The sequence below is a fragment of the Castanea sativa genome, chromosome 3 (genome assembly GCF_040712315.1).
Source record: "Castanea sativa cultivar Marrone di Chiusa Pesio chromosome 3, ASM4071231v1".
NCBI classification, from domain to species: domain Eukaryota; kingdom Viridiplantae; phylum Streptophyta; class Magnoliopsida; order Fagales; family Fagaceae; genus Castanea; species Castanea sativa.
In genome coordinates this window covers 41,529,612-41,545,156 of record NC_134015.1, presented here as the reverse complement: position 1 = coordinate 41,545,156, position 15,545 = coordinate 41,529,612, and the positions used below count along the sequence as shown (strand labels likewise).

The 15,545-nt window shown below is 37.0% G+C and overlaps 1 protein-coding gene across 2 annotated transcripts; it reads left to right on the top strand.

Moving 5' to 3' along the window:
* The first annotated feature begins 5,551 nt into the window (after positions 1-5,551).
* LOC142627382 (4-coumarate--CoA ligase-like 9) lies at positions 5,552-10,931 on the top strand. Of its 2 annotated transcripts, XM_075801228.1 has the most exons (7): positions 5,552-6,721; positions 8,930-9,119; positions 9,258-9,403; positions 9,631-9,698; positions 9,831-9,933; positions 10,048-10,111; positions 10,776-10,931. In XM_075801228.1, the coding sequence occupies exons 1-7, from the start codon at positions 5,675-5,677 to the stop codon at positions 10,808-10,810; spliced, it is 1,653 nt and encodes a 550-aa protein (XP_075657343.1). In that variant the 5' UTR covers positions 5,552-5,674; the 3' UTR covers positions 10,811-10,931. The 2 variants fall into 2 exon arrangements, with proteins under 2 accessions (XP_075657343.1, XP_075657342.1); XM_075801227.1 differs by lacking the exon at positions 10,776-10,931 and having other exon boundaries at positions 10,048-10,325.
* The last annotated feature ends 4,614 nt before the right edge of the window (positions 10,932-15,545 follow it).

The following is a 15,545-nucleotide window of genomic DNA, read 5'->3' as shown; positions in this document are numbered from 1 at the left end:
CTTTATCGCATTCCTTGGAAGGTATCTGATGTCAAACTCGCTAAGTTCCACAGCCCACTGTATCAATCGCCTAGCGGCCTCTAACCTGTTCATTGCCTTCTTTATGGGGTGATCTGTTAGGACGTTGATAATATGAGTTTGGAAATAATGCCTCAGCTTTCTGGAAGCCGTAATCAAGGCAAAAACTAGCTTCTCCATCATTGGGTACCATCCTTCTGCTCCTCTCATTACACAGCTTGTGTAATAACCAGTTTCTGGATTCTCCCCTCTTCTCTGACCAACGCCAAGCTTACTGTGTGCGGGGACACTGCCAAGTACAAATACAGCTCTTCTCCAGGTACAGACGGACTCAACAACGATGCTGTCATGAGATATGTCTTCAAATCTTAGAAGGCCCTTTGGCACTCGTCTGTCCACTCAAACGCCTTCCTGAGGACTTTAAAGAACAACAAACACTTGTCGGTAGCTTTCGACACAAACTTGTTAAGGGCGGTAACTTGTCTGGTAAGAGACTGGACTTCCTTGATATTTTTCGATGGTTCCATATTTAGTATCACCTAGATTTTGTCCGGATTTGCCTCGATTCCTCTGTGTGAAACCATGAACCCTAAAAACTTCCCCGACGAAACTCCAAAAGCACACTTGCTTGGATTTAATTTCATGTTATATCGCTGAAGTGTATCGAAAGTCTCCTGAAGATCGTCCAAATGATTGTCCTCGTCCAGGCTTTTCACCAGCATATCATCTACATAAACCTCCACATTTTGCCCGATTTGGGGACGAAACATGTGGTTAACCAGTCTTTGGTAAGTCGCCCCTGCGTTCTTCAAACCAAAAGGCATCACTTTGTAGCAGTACAACCCTTGGCTTGTAATAAATGAGGTTTTTTCTTGATCCGCTTCGTCCATTTTATTCTGGTTGTAGCCTGAAAAGGCATCCATAAAGCTCAACACCCTATGACCTGCCGTCGTGTCCACCAGCTGGTCAATGCGTGGCAACGGGTAACTATCCTTGGGGCAAGCTTTGTTTAAGTCGGTAAAGTCCACGCACATTCGCCACTTGCAATTAGCTTTCTTCACCATGACCACGTTCGCCAGCCAATCTGGATAATAAACTTCTCGGATGAACTTCGCGGCAACCAACTTCTGGACTTTTTCCTTGATGGCATTGTCTCGCTCAGGGGCGAAAACCCTTTTCTTTTGACGCACTGGTTTTGAGTAGGGACACACGTTCGGGCTATGAGTAATAACACTTGGATCAATGCCAGGCATGTTTTCATGAATCCATGCAAAGACATCGAGGCTTTTCTTTAAAAACTGGACCGAAGCATGCTTTGCCTCCTCTTCCTGCTCGCCCCAATTCTAGTGAACTTCTCAGGCTGGTCCTCGTCCAAAGGGACGTCCTCTAACACCTCAGTGGGTTCCGCTGCGATCCTTCTCTCGTCTATACTCATTGCCTGCAGGTGCTCGTCCATCGCTAGCATGGCTAAGTAGCACTCTCTGGCGGCCAATTGATCTCCTTGTACTTGGCCCACTCTGTGCTCGGTCGGGAATTTGATGGACAAGTGGTAGATAGAGGTTACCGCCTTCCAGCTATTTAAAGTTGGTCTTCCAATAATTGCATTATATGACGATGCATAATCAACAACAAGAAAATTTACCTCCTTGGTTATTTGCTGTGGATATATTCCAACGACCACTGGTAATGTGATGGTGTCTACTGGTTGCACCTTCATTTTTCTGAATCCCACCAATGAAGAATTCACAGGTCGAAGCTGATCTCGTCCTATCCTCATTTGCTAGAAGGCGGGGTAGTAAAGAATGTCCGCAGAACTGCCATTGTCTATCAACACCCTCCTGGACATGTAGTCAGCAATGAGTAGGGTGATGACTATCGCGTCATCGTGTAGGTGGTGAAGTCGTCCTGCTTCCTCGTCCGTGAACGTAACGGCCTGCTCGTCTACTTCCCTCGTCTTAGGAGGTCGTCCAGACAACTGGATGTTCTGCACCACCTTCAGGTATGCCTTTCTCTGCTTGGATGACTGTGCTGTCGAGTTTCCTCCTATAATTACCCTTATTTCTCCTAGTGGGGGTCGTGATGACTCTTCCACCTTAGCTTTAAGTTTCTCATCTCTTTGGTCTCGTCCAAGGAAGTTCCTTAGCTTTCCTTGTCTAATGAGATTCTCTATCTGCTGTTTCAGATCAAAGCACTCGTCTGTGTCATGCCCGTGGTCTCTATGAAAGCGGCAGTACTTGCTCCTATTGTGCTTGTTAGGATCTCCTTTCATCTTATCCGGCCACTTCAAGGACGAATCATCCTTGATCTGCATAAGAACCTGCTCTAGTGGCATAGTCAGGGGCGTGTATTGCTGATTCCTCGCTGAGGAACTTGCTTTTTTACCATCCTTGTCTTTCCTCTCGTCTACCCGAGCCTTCTTTGGATGAGGTCCCTGATCTGAATAGCGCTGGTGGCCCGCTTCTGAGCGTTCTGCCCTTTTTCTTTTCTTGGCTATGATAGCGTCCTCTGCATTCATGAAATTCTGGGCCGAATGAACGAGCTCAGCCATAGTCCGTGGTTCCTACTCGTAGAGCTTATGGATGAACAAGTCAGAATTGACCCCATTGTGGAAAGCGTCCAACAATAACTTGTCATCCATTTCGTCCACCGTTAAGGCTTCCCTATTAAATCGGGTAATAAAGGACCGCAAACTCTCGTTTTTCCCTTACTCTATAGTCAGCAAATTAGAAGAGGAACGCTTGTGGCACTGTCCTCCAATGAAATTATTGACAAACAACTTACTCAACTCTTCAAATGATCCCACCGAGTTTGGGGGTATTTTACTGAACCACACCCGCGCTGGTCCCTTAAGTGTAGTGGGAAAAGCTCTACACATAATCTCGTCCGGGACCCCTTGAAGGTGCATGGTCGTCTTGAAAGTAGCAATGTGATCGCACGGGTCGCGATTTCCATCATACGAATCCAAAGAAGGCTTTTTGAATTTCGAAGGTAGGGGATGACTGTTGATGGAAGCTGCGAAAGGGGAGTCCGTTCGGTGAACCATATCATCCACTGGGTTTGCCCGCCTCATGTTCTCCCTCATCTCATCCATGGCTTTTCTCATCTGGTCCATCTCTCTTTCCAAGTGTGGCACTCTTCTTGAAGCGGTACCCCTTGTCTGATTTTCGAACTCGACATTTTCTCCTCCACCTTCCTGACTTTGGGCTAATCCCTCCGTGTGCCCATCTTGGCGCTGCCTCCTAAGGTTAATCTCCCTATTCAACTCCTGATTCTGACGGGTCAGTTCTGCCATAGCGGCAGCCGTGGATTGTATATGTTGAATAGAAGGTGGTTGCATGACAGGCGCTGACCTACGATCGGGAAGGGGATTGCTAGAAGTATCCCTACTCTCCTGGTGGCCTGGGCTGGTAGCCCTTGATCTTGTTCGAACCATTCAGCCTTTTGTCTGGGAAAGGCTAATCCTCGACAACAAAAACAGAGTCGAATGAAAAGAACAGTGAATAGAGTTTTTCCCACAGACGGCACCAACTGATAATGCAAATAAAATCAATAGGCTGGATGCTCCGGACTTGAAAGGACTACTTGCTCTTTCGATGGCCTGGAAAAGAAAGCAAAACGATCAAAGGTGACCGGGGTTGCCGGCCAAGAATCCTCCGATGGCAAAGTTAGTTTTTCTCTCTATATTTTCGGAGTTCCAACTTTTTGGGAAATATAAAGCGTACCTTCGTTTGGTCTGAATGAGCGTTTATATAGTGTTCTAATAGACAGTTATCACACTTGCAACCTCTCCTAGATTTAAGGAGGTGTAAGAATTTAAAGATAACTTCCATAACCGCTTAGGAGTTATATACTTCTCACACAACGGTTAGTGGAAGTTATACGTGTAATAAGGAGTTGTAACATTACACTCGAAAATTTTCCTAAGTGTGACAGCCTCGTCCTAGGATCTTCTTGTTGAGCGTACTTAGCTTAGAAATAAGGGTTGTTTCTCCTATGGACGAATTTTGTTCAGGACGAGCTTCGCGACTCTCTTAGGACGAGGCGACTCGTTCCCTGGTCATGCGAACCTCGTCCAAGCTTCTTCCTTCATGGACGAGGTAGTTATAAGTAAGGTTTCCGGGGTTCTTGCTTTACTGGCTAAGTCACGGACGACCTATATGGACGACGTCGGGGTTGGCGCTCTATTGTACCCTATCAATTATTATTTTTATTTTTATTTTTATTATTTTTATGAAATAAGATAGTTATTATTGACAGTGGTGGCTACAAGAAATTTTTTCAGGATGATCATTAAAAAACTTAAATTTAACAAAAATTTAATTAATAAAAATAAAACTTGAATATATTAACATCACAAAACACACACACACACACACACACACACACACACACACACAAATACATAAAGTTTTAAAATTTCCTTCAGAAGTTCGTATCTTGAAATTATTGTATGATATGATAGCTTCACTATCAATGTTATTAGCTACATCTTTTTCAATGTACACGATTAAGAAATCATTAAACTACTAATCTCTCATTCAATTACCAACATATTGCCTAAATAAGTAACAATAAAAAAAAATGCATTATCTTTTTGAAAAAATGTATCACATAAATGATAAATCTAAAAAATTTGGCTAAAGACCAAAGTAAGTACTAACAGACTAACTATTTGAAAAAATGTACATTTTCTTAAAATAAAAAAAAAAGCAATTGTAATATATGCCATTTGAAAACACAATTTTAAAAATCATAATTAAACGTTTGATTTGGGCTTTTAGGCTAATTTGTTTATTTGGAAAATTTTTGAGAAGTGATGTGTCCATAACATTTGTGCAACATTTACACAACAAAGTCTAGGTGGTAAGTTTTTACTAGTTCTAATTTAAATATACTACTGAAATTATTTTTTTGTCCATCAGTAACAACCTAATACTTAGGATTTGTTACGAAAGCGCTGCAAAAATATTGTGAACATAACATTTCTCGCGATTTTTTGGAGATGTTGAATTTAATTTTTAATGGGCTTAAGTTGTTATTTAAGGTGTTAAAGGTTTGTTTTAGAGTGGTCAAAATTTTTTTCTAAGATGGTTAAGGACTCTTATTAATTTAAAATTCAAATTTTTATAGGTATATTAAAAAAAAAAAAAATTCAAATCAAGTTGTCATGTGACCACCCTAAACTACACTTGGCGCAGCTCCGATTATATTGATTTCAAATAATCTTTTAAAGTTAGCAATGCAAGAAAAAAACTATAATCTAACTATAAATTTGTTAAAATTACTATCTAATAAAACAAGCCTAATTTAAACACTACCTTAAATAAGGAATATCATCTAGCTAGTTTGTAACCTCGTTTTTTTTTAATATAAATAATTTAACTAACATTCAGTAAAAAAAGGAAAAAAAAAAAGTTCTTCCCACTATTTCAAGCCACATTAATTTTGAAACCGAATATCATGACTTTAGTTCCAAAATGTTATGTTTGTAAATTTGTGTGTAATATGTCTAGTAGTAGTAGTAGTTCAGTGCATGAAAAAGACGTTGCATGACATGTGACTTCTCAGTCCTCACTTCCTTTACGGCTCCTTCCCTTCCGTTCACTTTTCATCCATATAGATTTGCCCATTCTGTACATCCAAAGCCATCCCAAAAATGGCGAACCACCCGAACCACCACAACTCCACAATCGACCCGAACAGCGGCTTCTGCTCACAAACCAAAATCTACCATAGTCTCAGACCAACCACTCCTCTTCCTCCTCTCACCACACCACTCTCCATCACCGACTACCTCTTCCCTCACCTCAACTCCTCTCCTCCGCCTCCAACCACCACCACCGCCGCCGCCGCAGCTCTCATCGACTCCACCACTCGCCGCCGCATTTCCTTCCCGGACTTCGCTCGCCGAATCCAAACCCTAACCTCCTCTCTCCAAAACCGCCTCCACCTCTCCAAGGGCGACACCGCCTTCATTCTCTCCCCTAACTCTCTCCACATTCCAATCCTCCACTTTTCTCTCATCTCCTTAGGCGTCGTCGTTTCGCCTTCCAACCCGTCCAGCACCAAACCCGAGATTTCCCGCCAAATCCACCTCAGCAAACCCGTCATCGCGTTCGCCACCTCAGAAACCGCCGCCAAAATCCCCTCCCTTCGATACGGCACCGTCTTGCTCGACTCGCCGGAATTCGAGTCCCTGATGACGCGTCCGACGACCGGAGATAATAATAATAAACAACGAGTAACCGTGAACCAGTCCGACACGGCGACGATTCTGTACTCCTCCGGCACGACCGGGCGAGTCAAGGGCGTCGAGTTGACTCACCGGAACTGGATATCCGTGATGGCCGGAGTTTTCGCGGCGCGTGAGCTTCGCTCTTCGCCGGCGGTGACTCTGTGTACGGTTCCGTTCTTCCACGTGTACGGAATGGGTTTGTTCATGAGAGAATTGGCGATGGGTCACAGTGTGGTGGTGAGTACGGGGCCCAGGTTTGATCTGACGGCTGTGATGAGAGCGATCGAGGAGTTTAGAGTTACGCACGTGGCACTGGCCCCACCTGTTGCTGTGGCTATGACTAAGGGGAATGTGATGGACGGCTATGATTTGAGATCTCTTGAAGTCGTGGCTTGTGGCGGCGCTTCTTTACAGCGCAGCGTTATTGTTAAGTTCACGGAACGGTTTCCCAATTTGCAATTTGCGCAGGTTAGCTGAACAATTCTACTACAAAGTAGTGACAAATATAGTAACCAATTGGGATTTTGGGTGACTTGGATGCTTTACTTAGAGTGGCAAATATAAATTTGTATCTTCTTCTTCTTCTTCAATTTTCTATATATTAACATTCTCCAAAAAAAAAAAAAATTATATATTAAGAGAGTACAGAAAGTCTGTTATGATTTCAAAAAATGTCAAAATACCTCTAATTTAATTAGATAATTTTTATTTTTTAAAAAATAGAGTTAAAATTGTAATTCAACAAAATTAAAAAAATACCAGATAAATTTTTTTCCTAAAAAAATTAGCACACTCTATTTAAATATATCTCACGCATGTTTGATATATATTTTCATTAAAAACTAGAACACACTAAACCCAGCAATTTACTCAATTTTAAATTCTATAATTTATTTTTTCGTATATAACCTCATTAATAATAGATAAATTCAAATAAAAAAATTACATTAAAAAAAAAAAAGTCTTATTGCAGGTGCGGAATGGGTGTGATAAGATTAGTTTATACTATTTACTTAATTTAGGTCAAGTTGATTTCGTCAAATCTAAATTATTTATTTAATGAGAAATAATTAAAAAAAATTAATGATTTCAATCAAAAGAGTGTGCTATGTTATATAGGCCTACAGTAAAAGCCAAAAAGAAGATAACGTAAGGACAAAACAAGAAGATGATAACTTTTCCCATCAAAAAAGAAAAGAAAAAAAGAAGATGATAACTTTAGAAGGAAAAAAACAAGAAGAAGAAAAAACAACAATAAACTGGAAATGGTATAGCGATTTGTATAAAAGTATGCTAGTTTTATCACACGCAATTCGCGCATGTGATGATACTCTTTTTTTTAGTTGTTTTATTTTGTAGCAAAAAAAAAAAAGTTTTTATTTTATATATAATTTTTATTTTGAAAAATTAATTTATAAGTAGATAAAGTAATTTGAAATTAACAAGAGAGTGACTTTATTTTTTAGGCAATGTTTTAGTAGGAGTTAGAGTTGTATTTTTACTGGATTGTCCTTTAGTTTTTCGTCTAAATATATGGATGTAGGAACATTTTAGAATCATGAAAATGAGAAATCTAAACAAAGGGAGTCTCTTAAATAATATTTTTTGGAGTTTCCGAGTAAGCACTATTGGTATTGGTTCTCACTTGTTGTCGTTGGCCGTGGTACTTCACTTCAGTACTTGGCCGGAAGGTTTTATTTATTTATTTATTTTTAAGTGGTTCTATTTTGTAGAAATAAAAATTGTGTCATGCAATGAGGCTTTTTCTTTTAGTGGTCTTATTCTGTAAATTTTTTTTATTATATATATATATATATATAATTTTTATTTTAAAAATCAAATTTATAAGTAAATAAATCAATTTGAAAATTAATAGAAGAGTGGTCCTATTTTTTAGGTAATGTTTTAGTAAGAGTTAAAGTTGCATTTTTACCGGATTGTCCTTTAGTTTTATCTATACTTAAACATAGGAAAGTAGGAGCATTTTTGAACTAAAAAAATGATGAATTCAAATAGGGAAAGCCCCTTAAATAATAGTATAGTTAATAACCGTGGATTCTTGGTTTAATTAGTTTGTTTTAATACTTATCTTAAAAGAAAAACAAATGTCACTAGAATCTAGAAAACAAAAGAAATAATTAGTATTTAGTTATGTGATTCTTTTTTCACTTACATAAATAAGTGTTATACCAATATATTTTTTTATTCCACCCATTACCAAAAGCATTTTAAAAACCTGACTAGTATTAGACATTTTTATACATATTTTGTCACAATTATTTTATGTGGTAGAATCTAATTGGATATCTATCACTATTATATGGTTCGATAGTTTTTTCTCCATCATTTACACTTTTCATATAGGGCAGTTGTAACAAAGTGTGTGGTTCTAACATTATTACAAAAAAAAAGCCCCCCATAAATAAATACTATGATGTGGTCAATTAAACCTAAGATAGTGCGGTGCGGTAAATTAAACATAAGAAGTTGGTGTTTACATCTAATCTCATACCATTGTAGTATCTCATTAGCATAATTTGTTCCTAAATTAGGCGAACTATATTTTCCATTCCCATCATTGTAAGTAATTTTTTTATTTTTTTTAAAAAAGAAGAATTTCCTAATAATGTAATTTTATAATCTATGACCAACATATGGTCATGTATATATTGGAAGGCATACGGTTTGACTGAGTCAACGGGCCGAGTGTTCGGAACAGTGGGCCTGAAAGAATGCGGAGTAGTGGGTGCAACAGGGAAGCTTTTCTCAAATTCGGAAGCCAAGATTGTGGACCCTGACACAGGCATTGCTTTGCCTCCTATGATGCCTGGGGAGCTTTGGCTTAGAGGATCATCCATTATGAAGGGTATTGTATTGTATTCTATGGAGCATTTTTATATGACTAAAATTAATTGACTAGGCCAAGTTGGGCCTTGATATATAGCCTGAAAACTCTGAAGCTTGTAGTTTACAATTCCCTAAATTATTGTAACTCAACGTGTAGGTTACGTTGGAGATGCAGCAGCAACAGCTGAAATTCTTGGTTTAGATGGATGGTTAAGAACTGGAGACTTATGTTATTTTGACAATGAAGGTTTTCTGTTTTTTCTGGAACGCATAAAGGAACTAATCAAATACAAAGGCTACCAGGTAATTAAGTTTGCATCATTAATGGTTTTTACATCAGTAATGCTACGGCACAACATTTTTTTTTTTTTTTTTACAAGTTTCATAATTACTAAGTTGGTCGACTATGAATGGTAGATGCTAGACAAAACTGATATTCATGAATCTATCATTTTTTTTCCAATCACTGTTTACTTTGCATTATTTTTTGGTCGATATGTTTTGCTTGAACAAGCATGCCATGCATGTAGGTTGCCCCAGCAGAACTGGAGTATCTGCTTCATTCTCATCCAGATGTTGCTGATGTAGCTGTTGCTCCGTATGTGACTTTGTTTCTTTTACTCTATGAATTAGTTTATGTTATTGTCTTAATGCACCATCTATTGCTAGAGTTTATGTTTAGCAAATAAGCATGCATATGTAAGCAATTACAAAAAAAAGTAATTGGCAGGTATCCTGATGAGGAAGTAGGTCAATTACCAATGGCTTTTATTGTGAGACGTAATGGTAGCACCATTGATGAACCACAAATCATGGATTTTGTTGCCAAACAGGTACAAATCTATTATCAAATTTCGTTGTTAGATTAGAATAAAGGATTCTTTTGACTGATTTCATCTTCAAATCAATTTGTCTCATCTTTTCTCCTTTGGAAAACATGGCTGCAGGTTGCCCCTTACAAGAGAATACGACGAGTGATGTTTGTTGATATGATACCAAAAAATGCCCCGGGTAAGGTGTTGAGGAAGGAACTAATCAAACTTGCATTATCAAAAGCTAACTCGAAATTATAAATTTCAAAGGTGTTTTTATTTATTTATGATTTTTATAGTTATTCATATAATTTTTATACTCTACAACCAAAATTGGTCTTTGTTTCCTGTAAAGACAAGAATATTGTTTTTACTTATTGCCAGTTGAGACAGTTACATAGTTTTACATTATTTGATTGTATGGAGTTTAAGGTCCTGGATCATTATTATCATCATTACAATTAGCCATGCTTGTCAAATTGAGCTGCATTGAGATAGGCTTGAACTCTACCCAAATGAACTCAACACACAATAGAGAGTATAGGCTCAACCTTAGCCAGACCTGTAGTAATATAGAGAGTATAGGCTCAACCTCAGCCAGACCTGTAGTAATGCTCACATTTTTCTGTTGGATATATTTTAACAATTTACTTTTGTGATAAAGCAAAATGAATCATACACAGATCTAAAAATAAGCAGTAACACAAATAGATGAGATAGGTAAAAGCAATAAACAAATACTGAATACATATATTTATATATATAAATAGAAATATGCAAATACTTAAAACTCACAGACCAAATGCATGAAGGATGAACAATTCAGATCAAGTCTTGTATTTGATACAATCTTCTTAAAGCAGATTTCGCCTCTCACACAATCACTGTGGTGCTTTGAGACTCACGGACGTCTGACTCCAAGGATAAAATGATTTATAGCACGAAAACGAAACACACAAGGTTGTGCTCTGCGAACTACTCAATGTCTCTTTCTCTCTTTTTGACACAAAATGACATGCACAAAATATTCTCACTAGGAGAGTTTTCTGAAAAAGTAGTTTTTATGAATGAGGGATTATGTAAAAATTATACGCTACTGAACAGACACTTTATTTCAGTAATAATTGCTGTGCACTGACTAACTTACTCAAAAAATTAAAAAAATAAAATATTATTATTTGGACAAGTAGGCCCAGTGCATATATGCCAAAAACCTAACTCAATGTCTAACTCATAAGTATATAAACTCATATATTATCTCTTTAATTTCCTATGTGGGACTCATGATTTTTACCACTTTTAATAACATCTTCAAGTGAATATAGAAACATCAATTTCTTATTCACTCCATGCTATTTTTCCAACAATCTCCCACATGAATAGAAATTGATAAACATAATACAAATGATGATGCAGACACAGAGAGAGTAGAAGAAAAGTTACTGTATCGGGAGAAGTAGTTTGTGGCTTTGAACTTTCCTTTGTGAAAGACTATCGGATATACTGGCTAACCAGTGAACATGATGTCTTGAACTGTTAAGCCGTTTGTGTATATCAAGACAATAGAATTCACACAGCTCCTTTTTGGACATATTTCGTTCTTATAATTGTGTTCATTTCGGCCCTGAACATATCCTGGTAAATTCATGAAGTGCTTTAGAGAATTCAGTCTTGAAACTCTCATAGAAGCGGCTCACTTCACACTCATATAGGTGATTCTTATTAAGAGTATCCTACTATACCCCACTCGGAATTTTCAAGATATAAGAATCATTAAAAGCAAAGCTTACCCTGAACATCACTTACAAGCATCATTATTTCATCATAGGAACGGGCGGGAGATGTAATCTCCATAGTGATAAAAACTAGTCTCCACGATTCGGTTGTTCCTTTGAACCTAGATCTTGGGATCTCTAGTCAGCTAGATTGGGTTGCCATCCTAGAGACTTTTAAGTAATAGGCTTTAACCCCATTCCCTTCGATGAGTAGTTTACTTGCTCTCTACTCAAACCTTTGATTAACGGATCCGCTATATTCTCTTTCAACTTTATGAAGTTAATAGAAATAATTCCATTAGAGAGCAACTACTTCACGGTATTATGTTTTCGACGTATCTGTTGAGACTTACCATTGTACATATGACTCTGTGCCCTATTAATAGCTGATTTGCTATCATAATGTATACAAATAGAGGGCATAAGTTTCATCCACATTGGCATATCCTCCAGGAAATGATGAAGCCATTCTGCTTCTTTTCCTGCTTTGTCCAATTCGATAAATTCTGATTCCATTGTGGATCTAGCAATGCATGTTTGTTCAGAAGACTTCCAAGATACCGCTACACCACCAAGTGTAAAGTGTAAAGACATATCCACTTGTGGATTTGGTATCTTTTGTGTTGGATATCCAATTAGCATCACTATACCCTTCTAGTACAGCTGGATACCGAGTGTAGTGCAACCCATAGTTTAGGGTGTATTTCAAATACCTCAAAACCCTAACTAATGCCTTCTAGTGGTCTTCCCCTAGATTACTAGTGTATCTACTCAACTTGCTGACAGAATACGCTATGTCTGGTCTAGTGCAGTTCATTATATACATAAGATTGCCTATTATTCTCGAATACTCCAATTGAGATATCCTTGCCCTTTATTTTTGGTTAGATGTAAAGTTACATCTATAAGTGTTCTCACTAGACTGTCATAATATTTCTTGAATTTTTCAAGAACTTTCTTAACATAAGGTGATTGAGATAAGACAAGTCCATTAGATCTTCTAGAAATATTCATTCCTAGTATCACATCTGCGACACCTAAATTTTTCATGTCGAACTCACTAGTCAGCATTCTCTTGGTAGCTTTAATGATATCATTATTGCTACCTATAATGAGAATATCATCAACATAGAGACACACTATGACATAGCCATTTGCAATATCTTTAATATACACACATTTGTTACACTCATTGATTCTAAACCCATTTGACATCATTGCATTGTCAAATTTCTCATGCCATTGCTTTGGAGCTTGCTTTAATCCATAAAGAGATTTAACAAGCTTGCACACTTTCTTTTCTTGACCGGGAACAATGAACCCCTCTGGTTGTTCCATATAAATCTCCTTATTTAATTCACCATTCAAGAATGTTGTTTTTACATCCATTTGACGCATCTCTATGTTATGCAACGCTGCAATAGCTATCAACATCCGAATGGATGTTATTCTTGTAATAGGTGAATACGTGTCAAAATAATCCACACCTTCCTTTTGTTTGTAACCCTTTACAACAAGTCTTGCCTCATACTTGTCAATAGATCCATCAACCTTTAATTTCCTCTTGAATATCCATTTATATCCTAGAGGTTTACAACCTGGTGGAAGATCCACTAGTTCCCATGTATGATTTTGAAGGATGGATTCAATCTCACTATTGACAACTTCTTTCCAGAAAGACGCCTCAGGTGTAAAGATAGCTTCCTTGAAGCTTTGAGGTTCATCTTCTAACATATAAGTTAGAAAATCCAGGCCAAACAATTTTAACGTTTTAGCCTTCTTACTACGTCTAGGCTCAACCTTATTCCTCTCATCAACTCTTGATCATGAGAGGTACTAGACATATACTTGAAATTTCTCTTAAAAGAACTTGACACTTGTGTGGATTTGTAAGGAAATATTTCTTCAAAAAATACTGCATTCCTTGATTCAATAATGGTATTCACATTCATGTCAAAACGTTAGATTTATGAATTAGAAACCGATATGCACTGCTATTATGAGCATAACCAATGAAAACACAATCCACTAATTTTGATCTTATCTTTATCCTTTTAGGAATAGGGACAACCACCTTTGCCAGAAGCCCCCACACCTTTAAGAATTGATAGTAAGGCTTTCTACCTTTCCATAACTCATGAACAATACTATGCTGTAAACAGAACTCATCAAACGGTGATTCATATTCCCCACCTCTATCACTCCTTAGAACCTTAATTTTTTTGTTGAGTTGATTCTCAACCTTATTCTTATATTGCATGAATGCCTCAATTGCCTCATCCTTGCTCCTTAGAAAATACGCATAACGGTATCTAGTGCAATCATCTATGAAAGTGATGAAATATTTCTTACCACCTCTAGTTTGTACAGATTTCATGTCACATACATCACTATGTATTAAATCTAGAGGTTTAGTGCTTGTTTCAATTGATTTAAAAGATGCTCTAGCCATTTTAGCTTCCACACAAGTTTCACATTTATGATTAAAATCAATTTCAAATTTAGGCAATAAATTTAAATTGATTAGTCTATGTAAAATATGATAATTAACATGACCCAATCTACCATGCCAAACATTAGATGACTCAAGCATGTAAACAGAAGATGCACCCTTATTATTATCAATAATAGCCATTACATTCATCTTAAACAGACCATTACTCAAATATCCTTTGCCCACATACATTCCACTCTTAAAGAGTGAAAATTTATTCGACTCAAAAACCAACTTAAAACCATTTTTGCTCAACAATGAGCCAGATACAAGGTTATTTTGAATTTCTGACACATGCAGTACATCTTTCAAAGTAAGAAATTTGCCCGTAGTCATTTTGAGCACAACCTTTCCAATTCCTTCAATTTTAGAGGTTGAAGAATTTCCCATGAAAATTTTTCTTCCATTACCCACAGGATTATATGTAGAAAACATTTTCTTTTCTGAACATACATGGCGAGTAGCTCCAGTGTCCACCCACCATTCTTTGGTATTTCCTTCTACCAAATTCACTTCAGAAATCACAGCAAAAAGGTTCATGTTAGTTTAAGCTACAACTGAAGTCACAACAATTTTGTTTGACATTTGTGTTCAACAAAATTCAAACAAATTGAATCCTCAAAACCAGCTAAGTTTAAGAAATAAATATAAATATTTTCCTCCAAATGTTACTGTGCAAAAAGGAAAGTCGAGCCAACTATTTTTTTATTCTTTCAACACCGAATTGCAAAAATATAGCAGCAAAGTGCACATGAACTAAACAATAGAATCTAAATAATGCCCAGCCAAGCAAATAACACAAAAAACTTAATAACATATAATATATATAAGCCAAAAGATATTTAATAGTGAAAGTATTCTGCACAATATGAAAGAAACACAATCAAAAGTCAAAAGAAAAAGAATCCTGCAATAAAAACAAACCCAACTATAATTACACTAAAAAAGCCCAAGTTTGCCCAGAAATCAAAGAGACTCACTTACATACAAACAGTACAAAGGACAAAAACTTATATATACATACCATGGCAAGATTAGCAACAGTACATGTTTACCATTTATCAATCAAACCTGTCATCCCATCAAATCAAATGCAACTTGCAAAAGTTAAAGATTAAACATCATTTTTTGAAAAACGTATCAATCAAAACAATCTCACACAGTCACGATACATTAAGCAGAACTACCCAGAGCGCAAAGATATAAAATTGAACAGTAAAACATGCCGATACACAGTAATCACAAAAATAATTAAAGAAATATATGAAATTTGCTTTAAGATTGTTGTATATATTTCAACAATTTACTTTTGTGATAAAGTAAAAGGAACCATACACAGATCTAAGAATAAGCAGTAACACAAA